At 41.8% G+C, this 12,960-nt stretch overlaps 1 protein-coding gene across 2 annotated transcripts in view; it reads right to left on the minus strand.

The window, feature by feature from the left end:
• Nucleotides 1-202: 202 nt before the first annotated feature.
• The window catches only part of TTC17 (tetratricopeptide repeat domain 17), a 54,541-nt gene continuing 41,783 nt past the window's right edge, over nucleotides 203-12,960 (minus strand). For both annotated transcript variants that reach the window (XM_035116059.2, XM_060274745.1), the window contains exons 19-25: nucleotides 12,336-12,501; nucleotides 10,356-10,476; nucleotides 7,949-8,108; nucleotides 6,267-6,350; nucleotides 4,461-4,580; nucleotides 3,470-3,613; nucleotides 203-1,044 (exon numbers count right to left, since the gene is read on the minus strand). In XM_035116059.2, the coding sequence (XP_034971950.2) occupies nucleotides 913-1,044; nucleotides 3,470-3,613; nucleotides 4,461-4,580; nucleotides 6,267-6,350; nucleotides 7,949-8,108; nucleotides 10,356-10,476; nucleotides 12,336-12,501 (927 nt within the window). In that variant the 3' untranslated portion in view covers nucleotides 203-912. The remainder of the gene's footprint in view (nucleotides 1,045-3,469; nucleotides 3,614-4,460; nucleotides 4,581-6,266; nucleotides 6,351-7,948; nucleotides 8,109-10,355; nucleotides 10,477-12,335; nucleotides 12,502-12,960) is intronic.

The raw sequence follows: 12,960 nt of genomic DNA on the forward strand, positions 1-12,960 counted from the left end.
TGATTATATAAAAGGAGAGGCCAGCATTCTCTTCATTAACATAATTCTTTATTTTTGTTCCAAGTTATGTGCCCTTGTTGATTCAACAATGAGACATGGAGCTTCAAGTCCTTCACTGATCAAGGTGGGTACTGATTTGGAAACAGACTGTTTGCCTTGTTTGCTAAAATGCTCTCACTTTCTCTAACTTGTAGAGTCACAGAGCATGTGGACAAATGCCTTTAACATTTGCATCTTACACTCAGCTGGGTAAAACAAATAATTAGTAAAGACAGGCTAAGGGCTGCAGAGGGTTTCACATATATATGGATATAAAATCTCTTAAATAATGTTTTGTCTTATTTCCCTTTTCTTCAGGTAACCAAAATAAAAATGCTTTTACAACTAGATGTTGTGCTTGCCGTTTCTCCTCCCCCCCTTAAAAACAGTACAAAAATGTGTCTGCAGCCACCTGCATTCTTATCTCACAATCTCTGAGCTGGCAATGCTGTAATGTGGACTGGAAGAAATGGTAAAATGTGAGTTTCGGATGGATAAAAATCTTCTTCCTACATAGAGTGTCTGGTGCAATAATGTGCTTTGCATTTTCATAGATATGCTAGACAAGAAGCAGGTTACATTCTATGCTGGCACCAATTTGTTTTACGGAAAAAATCTAAGGATGTTTGGGTAACAGGCATGTGGAAAGTTTCTGGGCTCAATATTTAATCATACAGATGTTTAGTAAAAATGTTTTTTTTCTGTAATGCTTCCAAGGATGCTTTCGTTTCTGAACAATAAAAACAACCCCCAATTCTTAGTAAAAATCCTGGTTTCCCAATTTATATTAGCACACCTCATTACAAGCATAAAAGTGAAGAATGATTCGGTTGTCTTTTAAAAACAAAAGGGAAAAAATGAAGATTGTGATCTTTAAGGAGAATGTCTTTCTTTTTTCATGAGTAAATGACACTGAATGGCACGGATCCGATTCTTCGCTGGTGCAAACTCGGGTTGGAGTTTCAATGTTGATTCATACCATCTCATGGCTTTCTCAAACTCCTCCTGTAGGGCCCAGATGCAAAATGATTAGTGGTCAAAGTACCATAAGCCCCAGCAAAGCACCTACCAAACAGGTACCATGCTATCGATAGCAGGGCTATCGTGTTGAACATCAGGCTAAATTTCACACTGCTGCTTGTTGGATCGAGCCAGGAACAAAAACAACAGCTGAATTCTGGCACCTTTCAATAAGCCATAGTTTAAGGTAAGCTTGCTGGCCATAGCAAGAAACTATGTATTTTTAAAAAAATACCGGAAATAAAATAAACTTGGAAGTAGATGCTTTGAATCTCTTGCTCGCAGCAATGCTTCAAGAGGGGAAGGGGAATGGAAGTGTGTAAGGCTGCTTCTGCTCATTTCTGCAGTGCTAAAAAATGGTTAAGGGTTATATCCGATCAGGGCCTTTGTATAAAGACATTAACTAAGGAGCCTGGGACTCGATATCTTACTTTTGTGTTACGGTAGCCACTGAAAAATGGGAGTTGTATGCACACTGTTCCACATGAGCAGCTGTTTGTGCAAGGCAATGCACTGTATGCATCACACTGCATCAGCTCAAACTACACCAGCAGTGCATGCCAAACTAAACAACGCACACAACATGACAGGCAGTATGTAACTATATAAATTCTTTTTTTAAAATTCTTTAAAATTCTTTTTAAAATACGATTCAACATATCCTATCAAAATATGTGCTTCTGTAGACAGACTTATATAAACAAAACATTAAAAATTAAAAAGAATTTTTAAAAAGAATTTATATTGTTACATGCAGTCTGTCACATTGTGTGTGTTGTTTAGTTTTGCATTTATGTGGCAAAGTGTTTGGTAGAGTTTTGTGCATAAGCAGCCAACATACAAACTGCTTCCCCTGAGGACCAGGGTGGTGTTGTTTTTTGCCAGTGTCAGTGGTAACATAGAAATTGGCCTGAAATCATGGAATTAGTTTATGGGCTCTTCAATGACTAAGCACACGTTATTTCCAGTTTAGCACTACCTTCAGGAAATGGAAATAATATGGTCACGTTTTGCTGAGTGATGCAGATTTTTGTTTTTTTTGGTGCTTTTTTTTTAAAAAAAGGCTTAGCTTTTAAATGAAAATAAAATAAGAACGGTCAAAATCAGTTTATGAAGTATATTGTGTCAGGAAGAGATGGATCATGTGGAGTTTTACATGTCAAGATGGGACAACCAGTTGCATCATATTGGAAAACTAAAAGCCATAGAATTTCACGGCATCATCAGCTAAGATCTGTTTTCCCCTTTGCTACTCCTTGCTGTTCTTATACCGGAAGAGAACTCTTCTAACCTGCTAGCATTCTCATGTCAAGATGTTCCTCACATCCAATGTAGTCATTCATGAGGTTATTGTACTCCCTGGTGACCCAAATACTCCAGACTCAAACATTAGACTGGCAGAAGGGCATGGGCAGGTCATTGGCTAATCCCACACTCCACTGAATTTTGCCCCTAATCTATGCCTTATTTGAATGCACCTTCCTACAATTAAGGCCAGAATTTTGACATTGATAACACCTTTACATTTATCAAAATGCAGAATTGCTGCCATTTCTGCAATTGCTCCTATGTTGACCTGTCTTCACACAAAAACTTCTGTCAATGTTGGTAACACATCGCTTTTGCATTATGTGAACTTGCTGCCAGCAAAACTTCATGGATAGATGTTTTCCCATCTATTCACAACTGTGTGCATACAAATATGTGTAAAGGCATTCTAAGATATATCCCTTATCCTTGTTCATAGTAAGAATGACCCTCCCAGCAGATCATCCCAGACAGAAGGAGCTTTTTATTTATATTTTTTAACAAAGCCAGCCACTGCCTCTGGTGGCTGCTGGAGAGATGGTGGTTGCCAGGGCAACAGAGAGTGACATGGGAAGAAGAAGACCATGGTGCTGTTTCCAGGTTGCCAGTGATGCAATGCTCTCTTTGATTGCCTCCCCCATCAACTGAGATGCTTCTGCAGCCTACAGTGTCCTATCAAATGCTAGCCAGGCTTCATGCCAAGGGGGAACAGGTCACGTGCTATGAGGGTGCCTAAAACTACTACAGGAAGAAAAAGGAAGAGTAGCATGGCAAAGCACAGTGCAGGACGCTGCCCCCACCCTAATGCTAGGGACTGGGGCAGGCAAGCACCACGGGCACCAAACCAGAGGGCAACTTGATCTGAATTGGGAAGTTGGAGACACCCACATGGCCTTTTGAGAATTAGCCAGATGATATCAACCGCCAGAAACCAACAAAATCAAAAGGGACGAGACTCTACCTACCAGCTACATGACTAATTGCTGTCTCCACACACAACTGTGGTTTCTCTCCTTGTTCCTAAACTCTACTTATCTGTAACACAGGAGAATCAGGGTGCTACGAAAGGAAAGGGAACTGAATCTAATGATTATTCACTTACCATTGCTACATAGACATTAGCCAACGTGAAATGATTGACAACAAAGTGTGGGGCAATTTCTACTGCCATTGTAGCCACAATGATGGCATCATTCCAAAGCTTTGCATTGTGAAAGATGTTTGCTAGGCTTATGAGTGGCACATCCTGAAAGAGAAGAAAAGTGGAACAAATCTAGTGAGAAGAGTATGTTGCTTTAGGCTGAATCAGGTCATTGGAAATGACAGCTGCTGAAAGAACCGGCTTTGCTTATTAGGGTCAGCTTCTATTTTGGGGGCTTTTCTTTTCTTTTCTTGCACTGCCAAGGCAGATTTTAATGTATAATGGCAAAATGAAATGACAACTGTTTAACTGACAGTGTGCCAACAGAATTTCCTAAACAAATAAATCATGCTGAGATTATGAACTGTCCAAAAGGCAGTGCCTTTTTGTTGTTGTTGGGAGAAAGTGTTTGGTAGCCTGATATCCTGAAAAGTCCAGGTCATCTTTTCATTAATGTGCAGGCATGCAGCTTGCTTTGTGTTCCATCATGGGAGCACAATATTAGCTAGCCTCTGTTGTGCCTACTGCAAGCATACAAAACACAGGTTGGATCCAACTGCTCTCTTGCATTTTTGTTTTTGTTTTGGGAGGTGGAAGTTTTCCCAGCTATAATCCTCTACACTGCACACTGCCCTGTAGTGTCCTCTATCCAGAACAGATTTCCAGTGGGGGAAAGAGGCTGCAGCCAAGAGCTAAAACCAGCAAGCCAATCTAATTATTGTGAGCGGAAGTGTTTCTGCCACACTTTATATCTATTTTAAAGGCAACTGGAAGGCAACTGTAGATGATTGCCCTAAAATACTTTAAGGCTGTCTTGAAACTTCTGTATTCAGTTATTTATTTATGTGGAAGATGTTCTGGAGGCGTTAGTAACAGTGAAAGCACATAAACTTAGAGACACAAACTGAAAGCTGGAAATCACAGACAGGCACACAGGTAGTACAACACATACCTTCATATGATAGGGCGTATGATGCAGAGCTTGCCGGAGGCAGTCAATTGCTTTTTTCCCTTGACCTTTTACCCTCCAGTAAAGGGCTGCCATGCTGGAGAGGACCCAAGAGGTTTGATTCTGGTGTGGCATAAAAAACACAAGATGGGGTGGGGGTGGGGACATTATCATATATTCACATTTGCACAAGGACCTTCCTCCATCCTAAGCTTATTCAAAAATTAAGACACTTAACAACTTAGTAATGCAGATCTTGTCTATGCAGACAGCATATCGAAGGGTGCTCATGGATGTCTGCAATGGGTACAATGGCTATGTGCTTTCTTACAAGAGCAGGACCTCGTATTTTGCTTAGTGCAGAAATGCTGCCACTCTTTGGTGATTTTCAGTAACTATTTTAACTACTGGTTAAGAGTTCCGTTTCCCATGAGGTGTCTCGAAGGAGTTGGATGGTCAGAGATGGGGTGGTGGGGAGAATAAGTCTGGGATGAATGCCAGCATGCCTGTTTTTCAAAAGGACCAACAAAGACCCTATAATCTCTGAAAAGGTACATTTAGGGAGACCTGAGACTCTGGTACACTGCCAAAAGGAAACAGTAAATAGGTGCCCTTTGGCAGTGTAAGCGGTTTCTGGTCTAATCTGGTGTGTTTTGCGTTTAAAAAATAAAATAATATAATACTGAGATGGACACAAAGAAACATCCAATTTACACCATTTACAATAATGTACCACTTTATAAGCAAATTTTAAACAACTATGATTGCTATTACAATCCAGAATATAATACCCACAAATAAGAAAGAGAATAATAATGATTTACTAATGTATGTTGGCTTCTGCTTTCAATTGTTTTATCACTGCCTTTCCTCAACATACTGCGGAACCTCCTCTCAGACGTCCTGCCTTTATCTCAAAGACTCATAAGGGAATATCAGTTTGATTCGGAGGCTAGGCCACTTCTTAGAGAGGAAGGACCAGACTACTCTTATGTCACCCCTTAGAATGACTACTGCAGTGGGCTTTATTTGGAACTGCCCTTGAAGATGACTCAAAAGCTTCAAGTGGTGTAGAATGCTATAGCCTGCCTCCCTGAGAATGTGAGGAAGTTGGAGCATTTTAACCAGCTTCTGGGCTCAGTTCAAGTTACCGGCTTTAACTTTTGAAGCCTCACACGCCTTCAGAGATATCTCTCCACATATGTGCCCCTTTCCCACCAGTTAAGGTTTTCAACAGGTCCTCTGCTGGCATGGAATCATTTTGGGAAGTAAGGATGACCTCCACAAGAAGCCAAGCCTTCTCAGTCACTGACCCCAAATTGTGTTACCACTCCCCAGAAGTCTGCCAGAGTAAATCACATTAGAGAAGTTGCAGGAAGGTGTTCAGTTGATAAATAACGTTCCCAATGATGGCTTTACTTTTATATTTGTTGTTGATTTTTAAAAATGTGCCTTTAAAATGGTATTGGGAGCCACTTTATAAGAATATTTCCAAGAGAATATAGCCTTCCTTGTAGTGGAATTCAATGTAGCACTCACAACTGTTCTGTCTGTCCAAGTATCCCAGCTTGCCAGACAGAATGATACCTCCTCTGTGTACACCCTGTTCTCTGTGTACGCCCTGTTCTCCCGACCAACCCAGAGCCAGTTTTGGGGTGTATGCAGGATTAGTAAGGGGCGGGGAGCAGAAGCAGAAGTCCTGATATGTATCACAGGTATTGAGGCAATACTACTGGTTACAGAGATTGCTATTAACCAGGTAAATTTAAGACAATGTGAACTTGTAAGCTCTTAGTTGTGCACACCTACCTTTTCTAGAACTTTGGCTATTCGAGTCCCAACTTGTTCTAAAGACTGTGGTGGATAATGGTCTTTCCCAAGATTCTGCAACACCTGAGGAACAAGAGAAGACAACACCTTAGGGTAATACAATCAATGCCATCTTGAAATCTGGATATTCCCTTTTGAAGATATAATCTGTTCCATTCCGACAGGCAGCGTGCTCTTGTATCTGTGTACAGTGTTACCTCAAGTTACAAACTCCTCAGGTTACAAACGCTTCAGGTTACAAACTCCGCTAACCTGGAAGAGTTACCTCGAGTTGAGAACTTTGGCCCAGGATGAGAACGGAAATTGTGTATGACAGCGGCACAGCGGCAGCAAGAGTGAAAGCATGCCTCTAGTTAAAAGTGAAAGCACGCCTCTAGTTAAGAACAGTTTCAGGTTAAGAACGGACCTCCAGAATGAATTAAGTTCATAACTAGAGGTACCACTGTATAAGCTTTCTGGCATCCTACAAATGCAGCTACATGAACCAGAAGAAAATAGTAACTTCTATTCTGAAAGTGATGAGAAGCCAGGTCAGTGTCTAAACCAGGGTGTGGTGCCTTCCAGATTTTGCTGGACTACAACTCCCATCATTCCTGGCCATTGGCCACATTGGCTGGGGCTGATGGGAACTGGAATCCAACAGCTGACGAACACCATGTTTCTTATCCCTGACCTAAGACCATTCAGTTACTGGTACTTCTGCTACCGGTAGATAGTCTATATGTGGCAGCTAGACTGGTGACTGGGGGTGGCTGCCGAGACCATATAACACCGGTCCTGAAAGATCTTCATTGGCTCCCAGTATGTTTCTGAGCACAATTCAAAGCGTTGGTGCTGACCTTTAAAGCCCTAAATGGCCTCGGCCCAGTATACCTGAAGGAGCACCTCCACCCCCATCATTCAGCCCAGACACTGAGGTCCAGCTCCAAGGGCCTTCTGGCGGTTCCCTCCCTGCGAGAAGTGAGATTACAGGGAACCAGGCAGAGGGCCTTCTTGGTAGTGGCACCCGCCCTGTGGAACACCCTCCCATCAGATGTCAAGGAAATAAACAACTATCTGACTTTTAAAAGACATCTGAAGGCAGCCCTGTTTAGGGAAGTTTTTAATGTTTAATGTTTCATCGTGTTTTAATATTTTGTTGGGAGCCACCCAGAGTGGCTGGGGAGGCCTTGCCAGATGGGCGGGGTTTAAGTAAATAATAATAATAATAATAATAATAATAATAATAATAATAATAGAACTTTTGCACAATTTTATTTGGGTTGTTGGGGAAGTCAGGTTTATGGAATTTGAACTTCTGATTCACTTGAGTCACATGGCAGGATAGCGCAACAAAGGTTCGTTCTGTACAGGCACACCGTCTCCCACCACAATTTTGTGCATTAGCACACCATTGGCATGGAAGCAATATGAGCACACTTTTCATACTGCACATCCTTTCCCCACAGGTGTCCTGCACATCTGTTTTAATGCTAAAGTACAAGCTGGAAGTACAAGAAACCTTCTGCGTTGGCACTGCCAACTGTCAACATCTGTTTCACACATGCTGCTAAACTACCACTAGCACTGGGTAGACAGCAATAGGAAATGTTACCTGCAATGTGCAAAGAAGCTTCTTTCCAGCATGCGCGTGTGTGTGTGAAGCCCACAGGTTAGCCTACCTCTTTCAGCTGACTCTCTCCCATGTAATGAAGACTAGCCCGATTGGCAACACCTTGAAGGTGATCCAAAGTATGCATGCTGGCAGGTAAGTTGGCACTGCAGAGAGGTTCCACGGCAGGTTCTTGCAGCTGGGTTGCAAAATCTATGTGTTCCGTAATACTAGAAATGAAGGGAAGGCCAAATCTCATCACAAATGAAGTATTCAGAGAAAGAGGTTGAAGGAGCAACAGTTCCAGGGCAGCAATAGCTTCTCCACAACACATTGTATGTCTGCACCCTACCAGCTGGTTTCAAGTTATTTATTTAGTGTTTTTTTTAAAAAAAATCTACAGTGACTTATAACTGAACTCCTCCCAATAGCTTATAAATAAAATTTAAAACATAAGTGAATAAGTAGCAACATAAGTAAATAAGTAGCACTAAAACCCATTCTTTAGTCTGGATGTTAATTGTATCTTAATACAGACATCTTAAGAGGCACACTCCAGGGCTGGCTAGTTGCTCCTGTACCAGCCTTATATCGGGACTGAGGACTGGCATGTTCCTTTTGCTTCTACCGTTTGCCTCTGCATTCTGGAACAACCATTTGTACTGACAAAGTGGTCAGCATACCAAATTATTATTTGTATGCTTGTGTCAAAACTTGGAACATCTCAGCCCACTGTCTCCTCCAAGTACAGCTATACTTTGAGTAGTCTGTCTGTCACTTAATAATAGATTGATATGTGCTTCTATTTCATTGCCCTGATCCTCCAAATGAAACAAGTTCAGCTAATCAGCTTTGAATGCTTGCACAAGTCTTCTCAATTTTCAATGAGATTCATCTTAAGATAGTAAAGAAAAAAAAGGAGCTTCCTTTAAAAAAAGGGGAATAGATTTGATCTTCATTTTAAACAAAGAGCTTTTATTGCAAAAAAAAAAAACCTCTTATAATAATGCTTAAGGGAGAAGCAGGGTACTCAAAACTGTTACTACCATTCATTGCAAAATCCAGAAATTACTTATGGAGCAAGAAGACAACTGGCAGCTTTCCCAATCCTAGTATGTGGATATGTAACAGCAAGCTTCCAAATCTTTCATCATGCATTCCTTTAGCATCAGGTTTCACTTTCCCACAGTGAGATGGTATAAATGCTGAAACTGCCAGTGAAACTTCACGGGAGTTAAGAAATTTGTTAATAAGCTAGACAGTAAGTTCCAGAGTCAACAGATTGTGTTAGAAGATGACATGATTCCTGTTCACTCAGCATTGTATTATATCAACCGGGCTTAGGTCCTGGCTTTAGCAACAAAATTTTCAAGCCGGCTACCTGAGAATATATTATTTAAAAAGTGGCATTCCACACTGGGCAGCAACTCACACAGCTTTCAGGTTATGTGCTTCCGTAAGAGAGCTCCAAAGATGATTTAAAAGTTGAGAGGTACATATAAAAATACTCAAGGGACATTGCTGCTTTAGTGACATGCCACCTGCACTATGGCAATGTGCTCTATGTGGGGCTGCTTTTGAAGATGGTTGACAGATTGATACTAGGGCAGAATGTGGCTGTCATAACACTGAATTTACTTTTGGATGTCACCATCTTGAACATTTATCTAATAACTTTACCTCGCTGCTCATTCCTAACTCCACATCATTTACGAACTGTTAAGTCTTTTAAGTTCTGCAGGGCAGGAGAAACTGCTAGAGGGCACTGTTAACAGATGGTGACATATTGTGCGTTAAAGGAGACAAAGGTGATTATCCTGGGATACTATGGATGACTTGATTAGGTAAAAAGGTAAAGGTAAAGGACCCCTGGACAGTTAGGTCCAGTCAAAGGCGACTGGGGTTGTGGTGCTCATCTTGCTTCAGGCCGAGAGAGCTGGTGTTTGTCCACAGACAGCTTTCCGGGTCATGTGGCCAGCATGACTAAACCGCTTCTGGCACAACGGAACACCATGACATAAGCCGGAGTGCACGGAAACGCTGTTTACCTTCCTGTAGCAGCAGTACCTATTTTGTCTACTTGCACTGGTGTGCTTTCAAACTGCTAGGTTGGCAGAAGCTGGGACATAGCCATGGGAGCTCATCCTGTTGCGCGGATTTGAATTGCCAACCTTCTGATCGGCAAGCCCAAGAGGCTCGGTGGTTTAGACCACAGTGCCACCCGCGTCCCTTTTATGACACGATTAGCCTCCGTATAACAGTGTGGCTGGAGTAGGCAGAGTTCAGTGCACCAGCCCATAATATTTTAGAACACTGATCAGTCTTCACCAGCCTGGTGACCTTTAGCTGTTTTGGATTCCAATTCCCATCAGCTCCAATCAGCACGCAGGGAGGGCGCCAAGCTCGTGAAGGGCACCACAGATTACCTGTACTGGTTTGTGCACTAACCCGGTTTGTTTTCAAGAAAAAACACTCACTCGATATTTTTAGCAGAAACAGCAAGCCATGTGCTGGCTACTGTGGTAAGTTCTACTCTGCGAAGTTTTATGCACTCATCAGGACTTGGCCAACCCAAGCTGCGGTAGTCTCGCCTTTTCCCTGGAAAGAAGCAAACAAGTTTTTAGTATTAAGTCTGAACACAGCCAAAAATGCAGTGTACAAATCAAAATAAGGGATATTGCAGCTTGCTAACTGTTATAGATAACTGCTCATGTGAGTGTTCTAATCATGTGAACAGGTCAACATCTAAAGTGGGAGACATATAGAAGATTGTGATGGATACATTTGTGTCTGAAAAAAAATCGCAAGATGCATTTTCCTATTTATTAGACACTGCAATTTTCTGTTGCATCCCCTACTTCAGTCAATAATTTATACAGGGGAAAAGAAATGGATAATTAAAATACAAGTATCAACATAATTATCAATACTAGTCCTAAGGTAAGAGGTCAAAGGAAACTCCAAGCTAAAAGAACTTTGGGATCTATATCCAGAAATTCTGCAACCATACACACAATATGAAAAGCTTCAATATTTTCTTTACACAATGGTTGAATATATTTTGCAACTTTTTGAACAGCTAATTTTTTGAACAGCTAATTGTGAATAGACTTCTGCTGCTCAGATCCATGTATGGAGACATAGGAGCCAACTCCTAGAGGGCGAGGGGATCTTCAGCCCCCCCCCCCCCAATACAATATGTGAGGGGGCTCGGCCTCCGCAAAGTGGATGGGCATTGCCATTCAAATGGTGTGTGTGCACTGCACCATGCGGTCGATTATGTGGGGTGGGGCTTGCCTCCTCCCCAATATTTTCTTCAAGTTGGTGCCCCAGTATAGAGGTGTGGCTTGGTGTGAATGTTTTTTTTTACTGTCCAGCACAGGTGGATTTAGGGGAGCATGACCGGTTCAGCTGCACTGGGTAGAGCCTTGGGGGTGCCCCAACTATTATGTAAAGTGGAAGGCAAAAGGCAGGGTTTGGGCACTGAATTTTGGCATCACACAAGGCGCCACTCAGCCCAGTCTTAGTTCATAAGACCAAAAGCCCTGGAAGTCTCTGCTGCAAGTGTAGTAGTATTACAAAAAAGGCAGCAAATAGACAACACAGGTGGAAGAAGCTGGCAGACGTCCCTTAGGAAACAACAGTCCTATCCCTGCTTCGCCATAATTCTGTACATCCCATCCCTACTCTGGGGTTTTAGGACCATCTATTTTTATGCTCTCTTGGCCTTGCTATGTTTGTTAAGTTTGGCTCAGGTGGTGCCTTGCTCCCAAGCTGCATTCAGCCATGGCATTTGGCATGGTTGCTTGGTCTTCTCTTAGTCCCAGGATGGTAACATGAATGCTTCTCCAACAAAATCACGCTACTAAAGAGAGAATGAAAGAGACGAGGGTAGCTTAGGTGGCTCAGATCAAGAAGCATTTTAAATGCCCTCACCAACATGAATACAGCCCCCACGCCTTATTATGAGGTAAGTAAAAGGAGTAAGATAACAATTCTTCTACACAGAGATACACTCAGAAAACCAAATTTGACTCTGAGCTTTACTCTGAAGTAATTTAGACAAAAGGTTAATTAAGCCCTATGCCACATTTTAACCCATAGAACCTCACAGTTTTGTTGTTTGTTTGTCCCTAATTCATGTATGATGAATATAACCTGTGGAGTCCTCAGGTCTTAAGTCACACTTTTCTTTGTGTTCATTCCGCTCGCATGACTGTGACTTTGGCTATTGGGGAATATTGTATCATTATACATCTAACACAATCTCACTGACTACAGCAAAAGGCTACACTGTTGTTCCAGGACAGAAGTGTTAACAGACTTACATTCTTTTGTAAAAAGGTTCCCCACTCCTCACCTATGTAATCATTTCTTATGCTTCACTTGAATCAATCATGAATAAAACACAACCTGAAGCTCTAAAAACAACAACACAATCCTTTAAAAATATATACCTGGTGGTCCTGGGGAGGGTATTTTTGGCCCACTGATCTCCAATGCCATTTGGTAAAGGTTATCATTTTCTCCATTTACTCCCTCCTCTCCATTTCTTCCTGCTGGCTCTTGCGGATCTAGGTTTTCTGTTTTGGGTTTCTTTACACGTTTCACTTGGAATGTTATCTGTCAAAGAAAAAAAAACATCATGAGGGTTAGCAACCAAATATATCAGGCGTGCTGTTGAGAATAAAGAGATAGCTGGCTTTCGGTGGTCTGAGTTGATTTCAAGGACAATTTCCAGACAGTTTCTCTTTTCCCTGGAACTCCTGGCCCTCCTCCTTCTGATTGCATTTCATTCATCAAAAGTATATAAAAATAATTCACTTAACACAAGGTTGGGCAACAATTCAGCACTGAGGACCACACTTGCAACAGACAATCAACACTGCATGGAGAGAGTCTCCCGGGGGAGATAGAGAAGTTTGGGGGGCCACTGGGTCTGTGGTTCGTCACCTCTGTCATAGGACTAACATGGCGAGGGTAAAGAGAACCATAGGGTCACTTAAATTTTACTCACAGAAGACCTACTGAAACTAATAGAAAACTAACACAGTCATGTTTATAACATTTTATAACAATTGA

Source organism: Zootoca vivipara, chromosome 1, assembly GCF_963506605.1.
Source record: "Zootoca vivipara chromosome 1, rZooViv1.1, whole genome shotgun sequence".
NCBI classification, from domain to species: domain Eukaryota; kingdom Metazoa; phylum Chordata; class Lepidosauria; order Squamata; family Lacertidae; genus Zootoca; species Zootoca vivipara.